The sequence below is a fragment of the Bubalus bubalis genome, chromosome 2, assembly GCF_019923935.1.
Source record: "Bubalus bubalis isolate 160015118507 breed Murrah chromosome 2, NDDB_SH_1, whole genome shotgun sequence".
NCBI lineage: Eukaryota > Metazoa > Chordata > Mammalia > Artiodactyla > Bovidae > Bubalus > Bubalus bubalis.
The window spans coordinates 80,332,133-80,344,824 of NC_059158.1; the positions used below are offsets into that span (position 1 = coordinate 80,332,133).

At 40.1% G+C, this 12,692-nt stretch overlaps 1 protein-coding gene across 2 annotated transcripts in view; it reads left to right on the forward strand.

Annotated features, from left to right (window-relative positions):
* Nucleotides 1-12,692, forward strand: part of STK39 (serine/threonine kinase 39) — a 315,683-nt gene that overhangs the window by 258,761 nt on the left and 44,230 nt on the right. Inside the window, exon 17 of one of the 2 annotated variants that reach the window (XM_044934333.2) lies at nucleotides 7,510-7,559. The exons of the other annotated variant lie outside the window; for it this stretch is intronic. Within the exon in view, the coding sequence (XP_044790268.1) occupies nucleotides 7,510-7,544 (35 nt within the window). The 3' untranslated portion in view covers nucleotides 7,545-7,559. Of the gene's footprint in view, nucleotides 1-7,509; nucleotides 7,560-12,692 lie in introns of those variants that run through there. 2 annotated transcript variants of the gene reach the window in all.

Sequence of the window (12,692 nt, forward strand, 5' to 3'; positions counted from 1 at the left end):
TTAGAAGTGGTTGCACAACCTTGTGACTATACTAAAAACCACTGAATTGTGCCCTTTCAAAGGATGAGTTTTATGATATGTGAATTACATCTCAATAAAAAAATGTAAGCCATATCACATTAATGCTTTAAATAAAACTCTGTAATAGCTTTCCATCCCATATCTCAACAGCTTACAATCCTCTGTATGATCTGTCCCCTGTCATTTCTCAGACGTCTTCCCTCTCTGTGACTGCCCCTCCTCCCCGTTTCACCCCAGCCACGCTGGCTTTTGCACTTGCTCTGCCCTCGGCCAGGATGCTCATTCCCCAGGTTCACCTGGGTATCTCCTAGTGCTTAAATGCTGCCTCTCAAAGGGGCCTTCCCTGACCGGCCTATTTAGAATTCCAACCTGTCCCCAACTCTCTACCCCCATCCTTAAAGTACTTTTCCTAATCTCTCCCCATCTAATTGGCTGTATTTCATTTATTTATTTATTTTTAACTATATAGGGTCTTCCCTTGAGCATAAGTTTTTTGAAGTCCAGGATTTTTGTTTTATTAAATGCTATGTTTCCAGTTCCCAAAACTCTACATTCATATAGTTAACTGCTAGAGATAAACATATACCACCTTGAAATATACAAATACCTCATAACACTTTCTAAAGAAGGCTATATGGGATTCTACTATTTTAAGAATCTTACTTTCAAGAGTACAGAAATCAAGTAGCATTTTACAAATATGAAATATAGTCCCTTGACAAAAACGTTGTACTAAAATATAGTCCAGTTCAACGTAGGACATTGGCATATAGAGGTTTGAGTGATATTTTGAATGTGTATTTTTTTCAGTTTCCATAATATAAAGCAGCTAACATTTAAATAGTTTTTAAAATCTTTTTTGCCCTATCAGAATTTCCTCTGGAATCAGAGTAAATGCTTAGGGCAATATAAAAGTCTGAATAAAAGCAATAGTATATGTTATGGAGCAGTGAATGTTATGACTTTTACTACAATGTAGCGAACATAATGTTACAAAAAAATCTTCAGTACTCAGCTTCAGGGTAATCTGTCTTTAGTGTAGGAACCATCACAAAGCAGAATTTAGACTGAGGGACCAGTGTAGTGACATAGAGTGATTGCTGTCACGCAGAAGCAGAGCAAAACTTAAATGCAGTGTTTATAGTCTGAAATCATGAATGCACTTCAGTTGGGCTTCAGTGCAGCACTACCGTAGGCAGGAAACAAAGGACGTTTAGACTTGGTGTACATCGGAACTAAGATTGACAAGGCCTTGGGTGGATGTTGGTTTAAAAATATGAGTTAACTTTGCAAGATGCAAGACAAGATGTGTATATGAATTTGCTTCTCTTTCCTGACTGGCATGGCTGACACGTGGAAATAAACCAGATCTGAGTACCCAACACAGTTGTTTCAAAGATGGACCTCCAGTGAGACAGCTAAGAAAGTTGCTTCCTAAGCCTCCTAGCTCAGAAATGGTCCATCAGAAGTTTTGTCAGCAACAGAAGCAAAGGGGAGAAAACACATAAACTCATATGTACCAAAGACAGCAAAAGTTCTGAATTCTGAATACCATGTGATACATGGTATTTTTGAGTCTGTCTTGGATAAGTGTTAGGACCTCAGCAATAGAAGGAACACTGATGCGTATGTTCAGCTGGCCAGTTAACCTTTGCTGCCCAGCCACTCCTGCTCCTGACGTTCGATCTGCAAGGCTTGATGTAGCATCCAGGGTGCGACAGTGAGTGAAGCGCTTGGCAGCTGCCTTTTGGGAAAGTGCCCACTGACAGCTCTTTGCTGGGTTTTTAATACCACCGTTTCCTCGCTTTGTAACAACACATGTCTATTTTTTTTTCCGCTTTAAGTGGGGTTGAGAACCAGATGTTGGCATTTCTGTTTCCTGAGAAGGGAGATGTGTTTCTGCATTTATTTATACAATTTTCCCTTGAGAGATTTTGAGCCTAGCTGACTAGTTAGGACTCAGTGGAAGCTAATATTAGCTATATACATTCTCATAAGGTCTCTCAGTGCACTTTTGGACATTCTGTGCATGTCCTTGGCATGCTCTTTTGCTGCACATGGAGAATCCTTTTCAAAACCTGTCTGCCTTACTGTGTGTAAAATAGATAGCTAATGGGAAGCTGCTGTGTAACACGGGAGCCCAGCCTGGCACTCTGTGACCACCTGGATGGATGGGATGTGGGGGTTGCTCAAGAGGGAGGGGATGTGCACACACATACATGCAACATTGTAAAGCAGTTATCTTCCAATTAAAAAAAGAAGACTCCCCCAAAAACCTGTCTGCCCTTTAAGAGTCACTGTGAATGCCACCTCCACGAAGCCTTCTCTGATGCTCACCTCCTCCCTAATGAAATCTGAAAGACAGCTTTTCCTCGCCAGGAACCCCACAGAATGGTTTTTACCTTTAACGACACATGTCTTTCATCCTACTCTACTCCCAGGGCCTACTTTCTCTCTGTGTGGAGGTTGAGTGCACCTTTACGGCAATGCCTGTTTTTCTGGGGGTGGGGGTGGGGGTTCTTTTTTTTTTTTTTTAATCTCTACTATGCTTGCCACACATAGGCATTTAAATATACTTCTGTATAAATCAATACATTTAATTCCATTTGGGAAATTTAACACTGGAGTTGTTCATGAATTGATGACCTGGGCAATATAAATATTATGGCACCCTCTCAAAACTGAAGAATAATTCACCATGATTGATTTTTTAAATTTAATTTTTAAAAATTTTTGTTTTTTAACACCAAAAACATTTTGTATTGGGATATAGCTGATGAACGGACTCAGTCATACATGTAACATGTATCCATTCTTACCCAAAGCCTGCTCCCATCCAGGCTGGCACATACCATTGAGCAGAATTCATGTATACTCTACAATAGGTTTTTGTTGATTATCCATTTTAGAAATCACAGTGTGTACATGACCTTCCCAAAGTCCTTAACTATCCCTTTCCCACTGGCAACCATGAGTTCATTTTCTAAGTCTGTGAGTCTCTTTCTGTTTCGTAAGTAAGTTTATTTGTATTATTTCTTTTTAGATTCCACATATAAGGGATGTCATATTCTCCTCTGTCTGACTGACTTCACTCAGTATGACATTCCAGGTCCATCCATGTTGCTGCAAATGGCCTTATTTCATTCTTTTTAATGGCTGAGTAATATTCCATTGTGTGTATGTCTCTGTGTGTGTTTACAATAGTCAAGACATGGAAACAACCTAAATGTCCATCAACAGAGGAATGGATAAAGATGTTGTGTGTGTATATATATATACACACACTATTGTAAACAGTGCTGCAGTGAACATTGGGTTGCATGTATCTTTTGGGGCCCTGTTTTTTTTCTGGATATAAACCCAGGAGTGGGATTGCAGGGTCATATGGTAGCTCTATTTTTAGTTTTTTAAGGAACCTCCATACTGTTCTCCATAGTGGGTGCATCAATTTACATTCTCACCAACAGTATAGGAGGGTTCCCTTCTCTCCACATCCTCTCCAGCGTTTGTTGTTTGTAGATATTTTGATGCTAGCCATTCTGACCAGTATGAGGTAATATTTCATTGTAGCTTTGATTTGCATTTATCTAATAACTAGTGATGTTAAACATCTTTTTATGTGACTATTGGCTATCTGTGTGTCTTCTTTAGAGAAATGTCTGTTCAGGTCTTTGGCCCATTTTTTGAGTGGGTTGTTTGTTTTGATACTATTAAGGGTCATAGTTCAGTTCAGTTCAGTTCAGTTGCTCAGTCATGGCCCAGTCTTTGCGACCCCATGAATCGCAGCATGCCAGGCCTCCGTGTCCATCACCAACTCCCAGAGTTCACCCAAACTCATGTGCATCAAGTCGGTGATGCCATCAAGCCATCTCATCCTCTGTCATCCCCTTCTCTTCCTGCCCTCAATCCCTCCCAGCATTAGGGTCTTTTCAAATGAGTCAACTTTTCGCACGAGGTGGCCAAAGTATTGGAGTTTCAGCTTTAGCATCATTCCTTCCAAAGAACACCCAGGACTGATCTTCTTTAGGATGGACTGGTTGGATCTCCTTGCAGTCCAAGGGACTCTTAAGAGTCTTCTCCAACACCACAGTTCAAAAGCATCAGTTCTTCAGCGCTCAGCTTTCTTCACACTCCAACTTTCATATCCATACATGACCACTGGAAAAACCATAGCCTTGACTAGACGGACCTTTGTTGACAAAGTAATCTCTGCTTTTGAATATGCTATCTAGGTTGGTCATAACTTTCCTTCCATGGAGTAAGAGTCTTTTAATTTCATGGCTGCAATCACCATCTGCAGTGATTTTGGAGCCCCAAAAAATAAAGTCAGCCACTGTTTCCACTGTTTCCCCATCTATTTCCTATGAAGTGATGGGACCAGATGCCATGATCTTTGTTTTCTGAATTTTGAGCTGTAAGCCAACTTTTTCACTCTCCTCTTTCACTTTCATCAAGAGGCTTTTTAGTTCCTCTTCACTTTCTGCCATAATGGTGGTAACATCTGCATAGCTGAGGTGATTGATATTTCTCCCCGCAATCTTGATTCCAGCTTGTGCTTCTTCCAGCCCAGCGTTTCTCATGATGTACTCTGCATAGAAGTTAATAAGCAGGGTGACAATATACAACCTTGACATACTCCTTTTCCTATTTGAAACCAGTCTGTTGTTCCATGTCCAGTTCTAACTGTTGCTTCCTGACCTGCATATAGGTTTCTCAAGAGACAGGCAGGTGGTCTGGTATTCCCATCTCTTTCAGAATTTTCCACAGTTTATTGTGATCCACACAGTTAAAGGCTTTGGCATAGTCAATAAAGCAGAAATAGATGTTTCTCTGGAACTCTCTTGCTTTTTCCATGATCCAGCAGATGTTGGCAGTTTCATCTCTGGCTCCTCTGCCTGTTCTAAAACCAGCTTGAACATCTGGAAGTTCATGGTTCATGTATTGCTGAAGCCTGGCTTGGAGAATGTTGAGCATTACTTTACTAGCGTGTGAGATTGGTGCAATTGTGCAGTTTGAACCTTCTTTGGCATTGCCTTTCTTTGGTATTGGAATGAAAACTGACCTTTTCCAGTCCTGTGGCCACTGCTGAGTTTTCCAGATTTGCTGGCAATTGAGTGCAGCACTTTCACAGCAGCATCATCTAGGATTTGACATAGCTCAACTGGAATTCCATCACCTCCACTAGCTTTGTTTGTAGTGATGCTTTCTAAGGCCCACTTGACTTCACATTCCAGGATGTCTGGCTCTAGGTAAGTGATCACACCATTAAGGGTCATAAGCTGTTTGTAAATTTTGGAGTAGATAAATCCCTTAACAGTTACATCATTTGCAAATATTTTCTCCTAATCTGTGGGCTGTCTTTTCGTTTTGTTTATTTTTTCCTTTGTTGTGCAAAAGCTTTTGAGTTTAAGTAGGTCCCATTTGCTTATTTTTGCTTTTTCCATTATTCTGGGAGATGGATTAAAAAAGATGTTGTAATTTATGTCAGAGAGTGTTCTGCCTATATTTTCCTCTAAGAGTTTTATAGTGTCTGGTCTAACATTTAGGTCTTCAACCCATTTTGACCTGATTTTTGTGTGTGGAGTTAGGGAATGATCTAATTTCATTTTTGTACATGTGGCTGTCCAGATTTCCCAGCACCATTTGTTGAAGAGATGGTCTTTCCAACATTGTATAGTCTTACCTCCTTTGTCATAGATTAATGGACTATAAGTGTATGGTCTTATTCTGGGTTTTCTATCCTATTCCATTGGTTTATATTTCAATTTTTGTATGATTGATTTTTTTCTCTCTTTGCCTACCTTCTCCTCTTTTTTGTCTTTCTTAATTGACTTTTCACATGACTTTTGAGTCTTGCCTCCTTGGTAAGGAAATGTGGTTGGTCTAGAAGGCCTTCTGTCTTCCAGTGCTTGCTGGCATTACAGTATTTGTCTCAAAATACAGAGTGTGAGTCGCCTGCATCAGCATCTTATCTTGGGTGTGTATTAAAAAATGCACATTTCTTGACTCCAGCCTAGAACAACAAAATCTGGAGTCTTAGGTGTAGAATGTGGAAACTTGATTTTTACCAAGCTTCCCAGGTGATTCTTAAATGCAATAAAATTCTGTGGCCATCACGTTATCATCTGTGTATCCTTTTCAGTCTCACTCATCTCCTTTGCTTTTCAGCCTCAATTCTTTTCTCTCTTTGGGAATCTCTTTTAAAACTATGCCAATTAACTTTTAAAAACTGTGTGTCTAAATGGTGTAAATGTGCGGAGGAGCCTCATCAGTATAAATTTTTACCATAATGAGTCATTAGAGTTTTTATTAAAACTACAATTGCTGCTCAGGGTGCAGTAGATCCTCCAGGTGGCCTTCAGCTTTTATGTCTCCCGACAATGGCAGAGTCTCTTTAGGCTCCGGAGTATGCAAGCAACAGAATATTTGCTCATTTGTGAGCATATGGTTGGATGTGTGAAGTGTGTTGTTTCCCCAGCTATAGCCAGGGTTATTTAAGTCTTCTATGAGAAATCCAGGATTTATTGCACCGCCATGCACTTTTACAATGCAAGTCTTGGAAAAGAGTGAACATCTTTTCCCTTATATTCAATTCAGTGATTATGCTGTGATGTTTATTGATGTTGAAATTCAATGGAGGAAAATTTTCATTAAAAAAAAAATAGTGTCTCTATGAAACAATTTTACTATGATTTTTAAATGATGACTGATGATTAAAAAAAAAGGCAGAAAATTCCATTAGCCCTTCCTGGGTTTAGACAGGCTTGGTGTTAGTTAAATGATGTCAATAAATACAGTTGAGTGACTCCTGATTAAAAGTTGTCTGTATGTTAAGTTTAATAGTCTAGGGAATTAGGGACTATAAGTGGCTTGGGAGAACTATACTGATTACTTTCCTTGTTTATATTTATCAGAAATAAATGTTAATCAGTTTGATATGGCATAGCATTACCATTTTAAAAACTGCCACTGCCATTTGATTGTAGCTCATTGCTCCTGGTTTTCCAGATACCATTTTTTTCTTTAAAAAGTCGTTATTGAGGGATTTATTCCCTAAATAGGAAAATTTATTAATTTTAATGTGAAAAATAGTATATAAAAATTATTTTAAAATATTTGCAAGTGATAAGCTGAATCATCTAATATATAATTTAAAAGTACCATGCATTAGATGACTCACCCTTATATTCAGCAATTGTATGCTTTGGCAGGGTAGTAGAATCATAGTTTTGCTGTTTAAATATACAAAGAGCTGATTGTTCTGTGGAATGTTGGGAGCCAGGCCTGAATAAATATGCAAAGAGCATGCAGTATATGCGTACACACACACACTCAGCATTAATTTAGTCTCAAACCTAAAAGTTAATATATCTTTAAGTTTATTTAATTGCATCAGAAAGATAGACTAAAATAAAACAGAATTTTTGTTGTAACAAAGCTATCATTTCAATAATCTTTTGACCATACTCCTCCCATCCACCCCCAAAGTTCAAGGAAATTCAACAGAAGAAATGTTTTCCTAGAAAACCAAATTTCAGAAACCTAAAAGAAGCTGCCTGCTCCTGTGATTGAATCCACTGCCAGCCCCAGCCACCCTGTGTGCTTACTGATCTGCAGATTCTAATGCAAAATGATTGACTATCCAGATAAGAGTTCACAGACTTATTGCTTATGAAGACATCTGATTTGGGAGGAGGGGGAAAAATTCAAAATTACCTTTCAAAATGTGAACAAAGGTTATTTCCAGAAAGTTCTAAAAAGCATAAAATCTGTAATCTCCCCCAAGGTGTTCTCAGTTTCTGTGTCATATGATTATGAATCCGTGCAGCAGTAAACCACACTGCAAGCCCTGGTTTTCTAATTAACTTTGTCATTTTTATTTAGTTAGGAGTTGTGGATCCTCTTTAAAACCACTGATAGAGATAGACTCCATTTAAAGTCTGTGCTTAATTTCACTTACGTGAAACAAGAGCTTGCTACATCCTCTGTCAGTGGAGTCTTGCTTTTTTCAGTTACTTTCCGTTGTCCTGTTGTAATTCATGTTAATCTGTCTCATAACTCTGGAATCAGATACAATTGAGGATTACGTTCAATTCAGCCAAAGTTTCTGACTATAGAATTATAATAAAGCCCAACACCAATCCCTGCTTACAATGAGAATGTCTTTCTGGTGGAAGGATAGTAGGTTTACTCTGGTGCAGGAAACCTAGTTTTTCTGATGTATATTTTTCTAATGCTTTTAAGTGTATAGGACTTAAAGGAGATGGTTCTTTTGCTGAATAGTCTGTTTCATTCTTAGATTTCTGTTTTGGGTTGTTAGTATGTGTGTGTATGTGTTTACCTACTTCAGAAATCTCTGGCCCACGTGAATTTTAACTATTCCATCAGCAGTACAATACTGTAGATAAAGAAGGCTGAGTGCCAAAGAATTGATGCTTTTGAACTGTGGTGCTGGAGAAGACTCTTGAGAGGGGGGATTGCAAGGACATCAAACCGGTTGATCCTAAAGGAAATAATCCTGAATATTCATTGGAAGGACTGATGCTGAAGCTACAATACTTTTATCTGATGTGAAGAGCCAACTCATTACAAAAGACCCTGATGTTGGGAAAGATTGAAGACAGGAGGAGACGGGAACAACAGAGGATGAGATGGCTGGATGGCATCACTGAATCAATGGACATGAGTTTGAGCAAGCTCCAGGAGATGGTGAAGGAAGCCTGACGTGCTACCGTTCATGGGGTCGCAGAAAGTTGGACATTACTAAGTGACTGAACAAGAACAAAGAAGCTGCTTAGAAGCTTGTTAGTAGATTGACATATAGATCTCTTAATCCCAAACCAAATCTCTCTGCTTTTTTTTTTCTTGTATAACAGAAGCTCCTTATATACCCAATCAAAAACATAGTAAAGCCAAGAAAGAAAATTAGGCCAACAGTTTTGATACAGTGTGGGCATATTTTCATTTTATTTTTGGCTTTATATCTAATTTTAACCTGGATCCTACATCTTGTATTTGGCTGCCTTTTTTGTTTGTTTGTTTGTTTGTTTTTTTAAGAACAAATAAGTCCTTCTTGCTGACTCTTAAGAACACCTACTTCTTAATCTTACACTATTTAATACTGCAGTATTTAAGTTTAGCATTCAAAAAGTGTATGAAAATGTTTCACCTCAGATTCGGACCTCAGACAAGGAGAGACTGATTAGTCACATTCTAATAGGCTGTGAAACACACCCTTGTCTGATGAGCCATAGAACCATCCAACAGGAATTTGTAGTCAGGGTAGCATTTGAATAGCCATGGGTATAAAAGCCCATGGCTCTAAAAGCCCCTTCTGGCCAGAGTACCCTATGGTAGATAGTGAAGAAAGGCTGGCTGTCCCATTAGATTTGGTGGACAGGTTTTGGTGGGTTTTTTTTTAATTGCTAAATATTTAATAGAAAAATGCCTTAATCTTCACCCTTAGGGAACTTGATCCGACATGAGAAGTTTGTTACTTGAAATGAGAACATTAAATTTAAAGCATCTTTTCAGTAGTAGGCCCCCTGGTGGTCTAATTTGTAATAGATTTTGAGATTGCTTAAACAACGGACTGGTTCAAAATTATGAAAGGAATACATCAAAGCTGTGTATTGTCACCCTGCTTATTTAACTTATATGAAAAGAACAACATGCGAAATGCTGGGCTGGATGAAGCACAAGCTAGAATCAAGATTTCTGGGAGAAATATCAATCACCTCAGATATGCAGATGACACCACCCTTATGGCAGAAAGTGAAGAGGAACTAAAGAGCCTCATGATGAAAGTGAAAGAGGAGAGTGAAAAAGCTGGCTTTAAACTCAGCATTCAAAAAACAAAGATCATGGTGTCCAGTCCCATCACTTCATGGCAAATAGATGGGGAGACAATGGAAACAGTGACAGGCTTTATTTTCTTGGGCCCCAAAATCACTGCAGATGGTGACTGCAGCCATGAAATTTAAAAAACACTCATTGCTTGGAAGAAAAGCTATGACAAACCTAGACAGCATATTAAAAAGCACAGACATTACTTTGCTGACAAAGGTCCATCTAGTCAAAGCTATAGTTTTTCAGTAGTCTTGTATGGATGTGGGAATTGGACCATAAAGAAGACTGAATACTGAAGAATCAGTTCTTTGGACTGTGGTGTTGCAGAAGACTCTTGAGAGTCCCTTGGACTGCAAGGAGATCAAACCAGTCAATCCTAAAGGAAACCAATCCTGAATATTCATTGGAAGGACTCCTGCTGAAACTCCAATACTTTGGCCACCTGATGTGAAGAGCTGACTCATTTGAAAAGACCCTGATGCTGGGAAAGATTGAGGGCAGGAGGAGAAGGGGACGACAGAGGATGAGATGGATGGCATCACCAACTCAATGGACATGAGTTTGAGCAAGCTCCAGGAGACAGTGAAGGACAGGGAATCCTGGCATGCTGCAGTCCATGGGTTTGCAAAGAGTCAGACATGACTGAGCAACTGAACAGCACCAACCAGTTTGTAATGGTGAGCTGGATCTTTAGAAACTCAGCATGCTTGTGATCCTTGATGTCACCGAGTAGATAGATCTGGGGTCAGAATTCTGTTTCCAGTTCTCTGTGCTTTCTCATCTGTCTGGGATATGCACGCTTCCAAATGGCTTAGGAGTAGCCTTCCCTGTGAGCCAACTATTCATTCCTCACATAGCCGTCTCACTGTTTTGCTTGTAATTCTAGCAGTTGTCGGTGAAATCAGTTGAAAAGGTAAAATGGCATACTCACAAATCTAACACCTCATGTGGTGGTTTAGTTGCTCAGTCATGTCCAACTCTTTGGGACTCCGTGGACCATAACCCATCAGATTCCTATGTCCATGGGATTTTCCAGGGAAGAATACTGGAGTGGGTAGCCATTCCCTTCCTCAGGGGAATCTTCCCTACCCAAGGATTGAACCTGGGTCTCCTGCATTGCAGGTGGATTTTTTTTTTTTTTTTTTTTACCAACTGAGCTACTAGGGAAGCCATAGAAAGGTAGAATACAGGTGAGAGGACATGGATTGGACAGCACACTCTTAGGAAGGGTGAAAATGCTATAGTTTATCTGACTCATGGGCTTCTCGGCCATTGGCACAGTAGACTGGAGCTCTAAGTAGTTTTTTAAAACTGAAAAGTTGGCTTTCTTATTTAGTGCTCATGAACATTGTTACTAGTTAAGCAGTGGGGATAAGAAATTAATTTTTTTCAGGATGAAATTTTTCATGTCATAAACAGAGCTCTACACTTAAGAGAACTTTTAGCAGTGGCTTTACATGATTAATTTGCAATAATTAAATGTAACAGCTCAGGCTTGCTGGTATAACCTGAAATACCCATGCAGTTTACATGTAAGCAGACTAAATAGGTCTTCAGTTCAGTTCAGTCGCTCAGTTGTGTCCAACTCTTTGTAACCCCATGAACTGCAGCACGCCAGGCCTCCCTGTCCATCACCAACTCCCGGAGCCCACGCAAACCCATGTCCATTGAGTCGGTGATGCCATCCAACCATCTCATCGTCTGTCATCCCCTTCTCCTCCTGCCCTCAATCTTTCCCAACATCAGAGTCTTTTCAAATGAGTCAGCTCTTCGCATCAGGTGGCCAAAGTATTGGAGTTTTGGCTTCAACATCAGTCCTACCAATGAACACCCAGGCCTGATCTCCTTTAGGATGGACTAGTTGGATCTCCTTGCAGTCCAAGGGACTCTCAAGGGTCTTCACCAACACCACAGTTCAAAAGCATCAATTCTTGGGCACTCAGCTTTCTTTATAGTCCAACTCTCACATCCATACATGACCACTGGAAAAACCATAGCCTTGACTAGATGGACCTTTGTTGACAAAGTAATGTCTCTGCTTTTGAATATGCTGTCTAGGTTGGTCATAACTTTCCTTCCATGGAGTAAGCGTCTTTTAATTTCATGGCTGCAGTCACCATCTGCAGTGATTTTGGAGCCCAGAAAAATAAAGTCAGCCACTGTTTCCACTGTTTCCCCATCTATTTCTCATGAAGTGATGGGACCAGATGCCATGATCTTCATTTTCTGAATGTTGAGCTTTAAGCCAACTATTTCACTCTCCTCTTTCACTTTCATCAAGAGGCTCTTTAGTTCCTCTTCACTCTCTGCCATAGGGTGGTGTCATCTGCATATCTGAGGTGATTGATATTTCTCCCGGCAATCTTGATTCCAGCTTGTGCTTCCTCCAGCCCAGCGTTTCTCATGATGTACTCTGCACATAAGTTAAATAAGCAGGGTGACAATATACAGCCTTGACGTACTCCTTTTCCTATTTGGAACCAGTCTGTTTTTCCATGTCCAGTTCTAACTGTTGCTTAGCCAACAATAATATATACTCCTCTGGGATATTACTGGGAGTCTCTAAAGAAATGTCCCCAGGGTCCCTTGAATCACTCTGTTGGTGCTGGTTACCGTGTGGCACCCTCACTGGCTCCCGCTTTTTCATGCCCAAGAGACTCTTAAGAAGCCACACCAGTGTCACCAGCCAACACGAGGGCCCCAGCGCCCAGCTCAGGAGTGCTGCTTCTGGAAGGTCCTGGGGGGCTTCCTATTCTTCGGCCACAGTGGTCTTGCTTTCATGCAGAAGTGAGGAGACTGGCCTTCTACCACACTTGGCATCC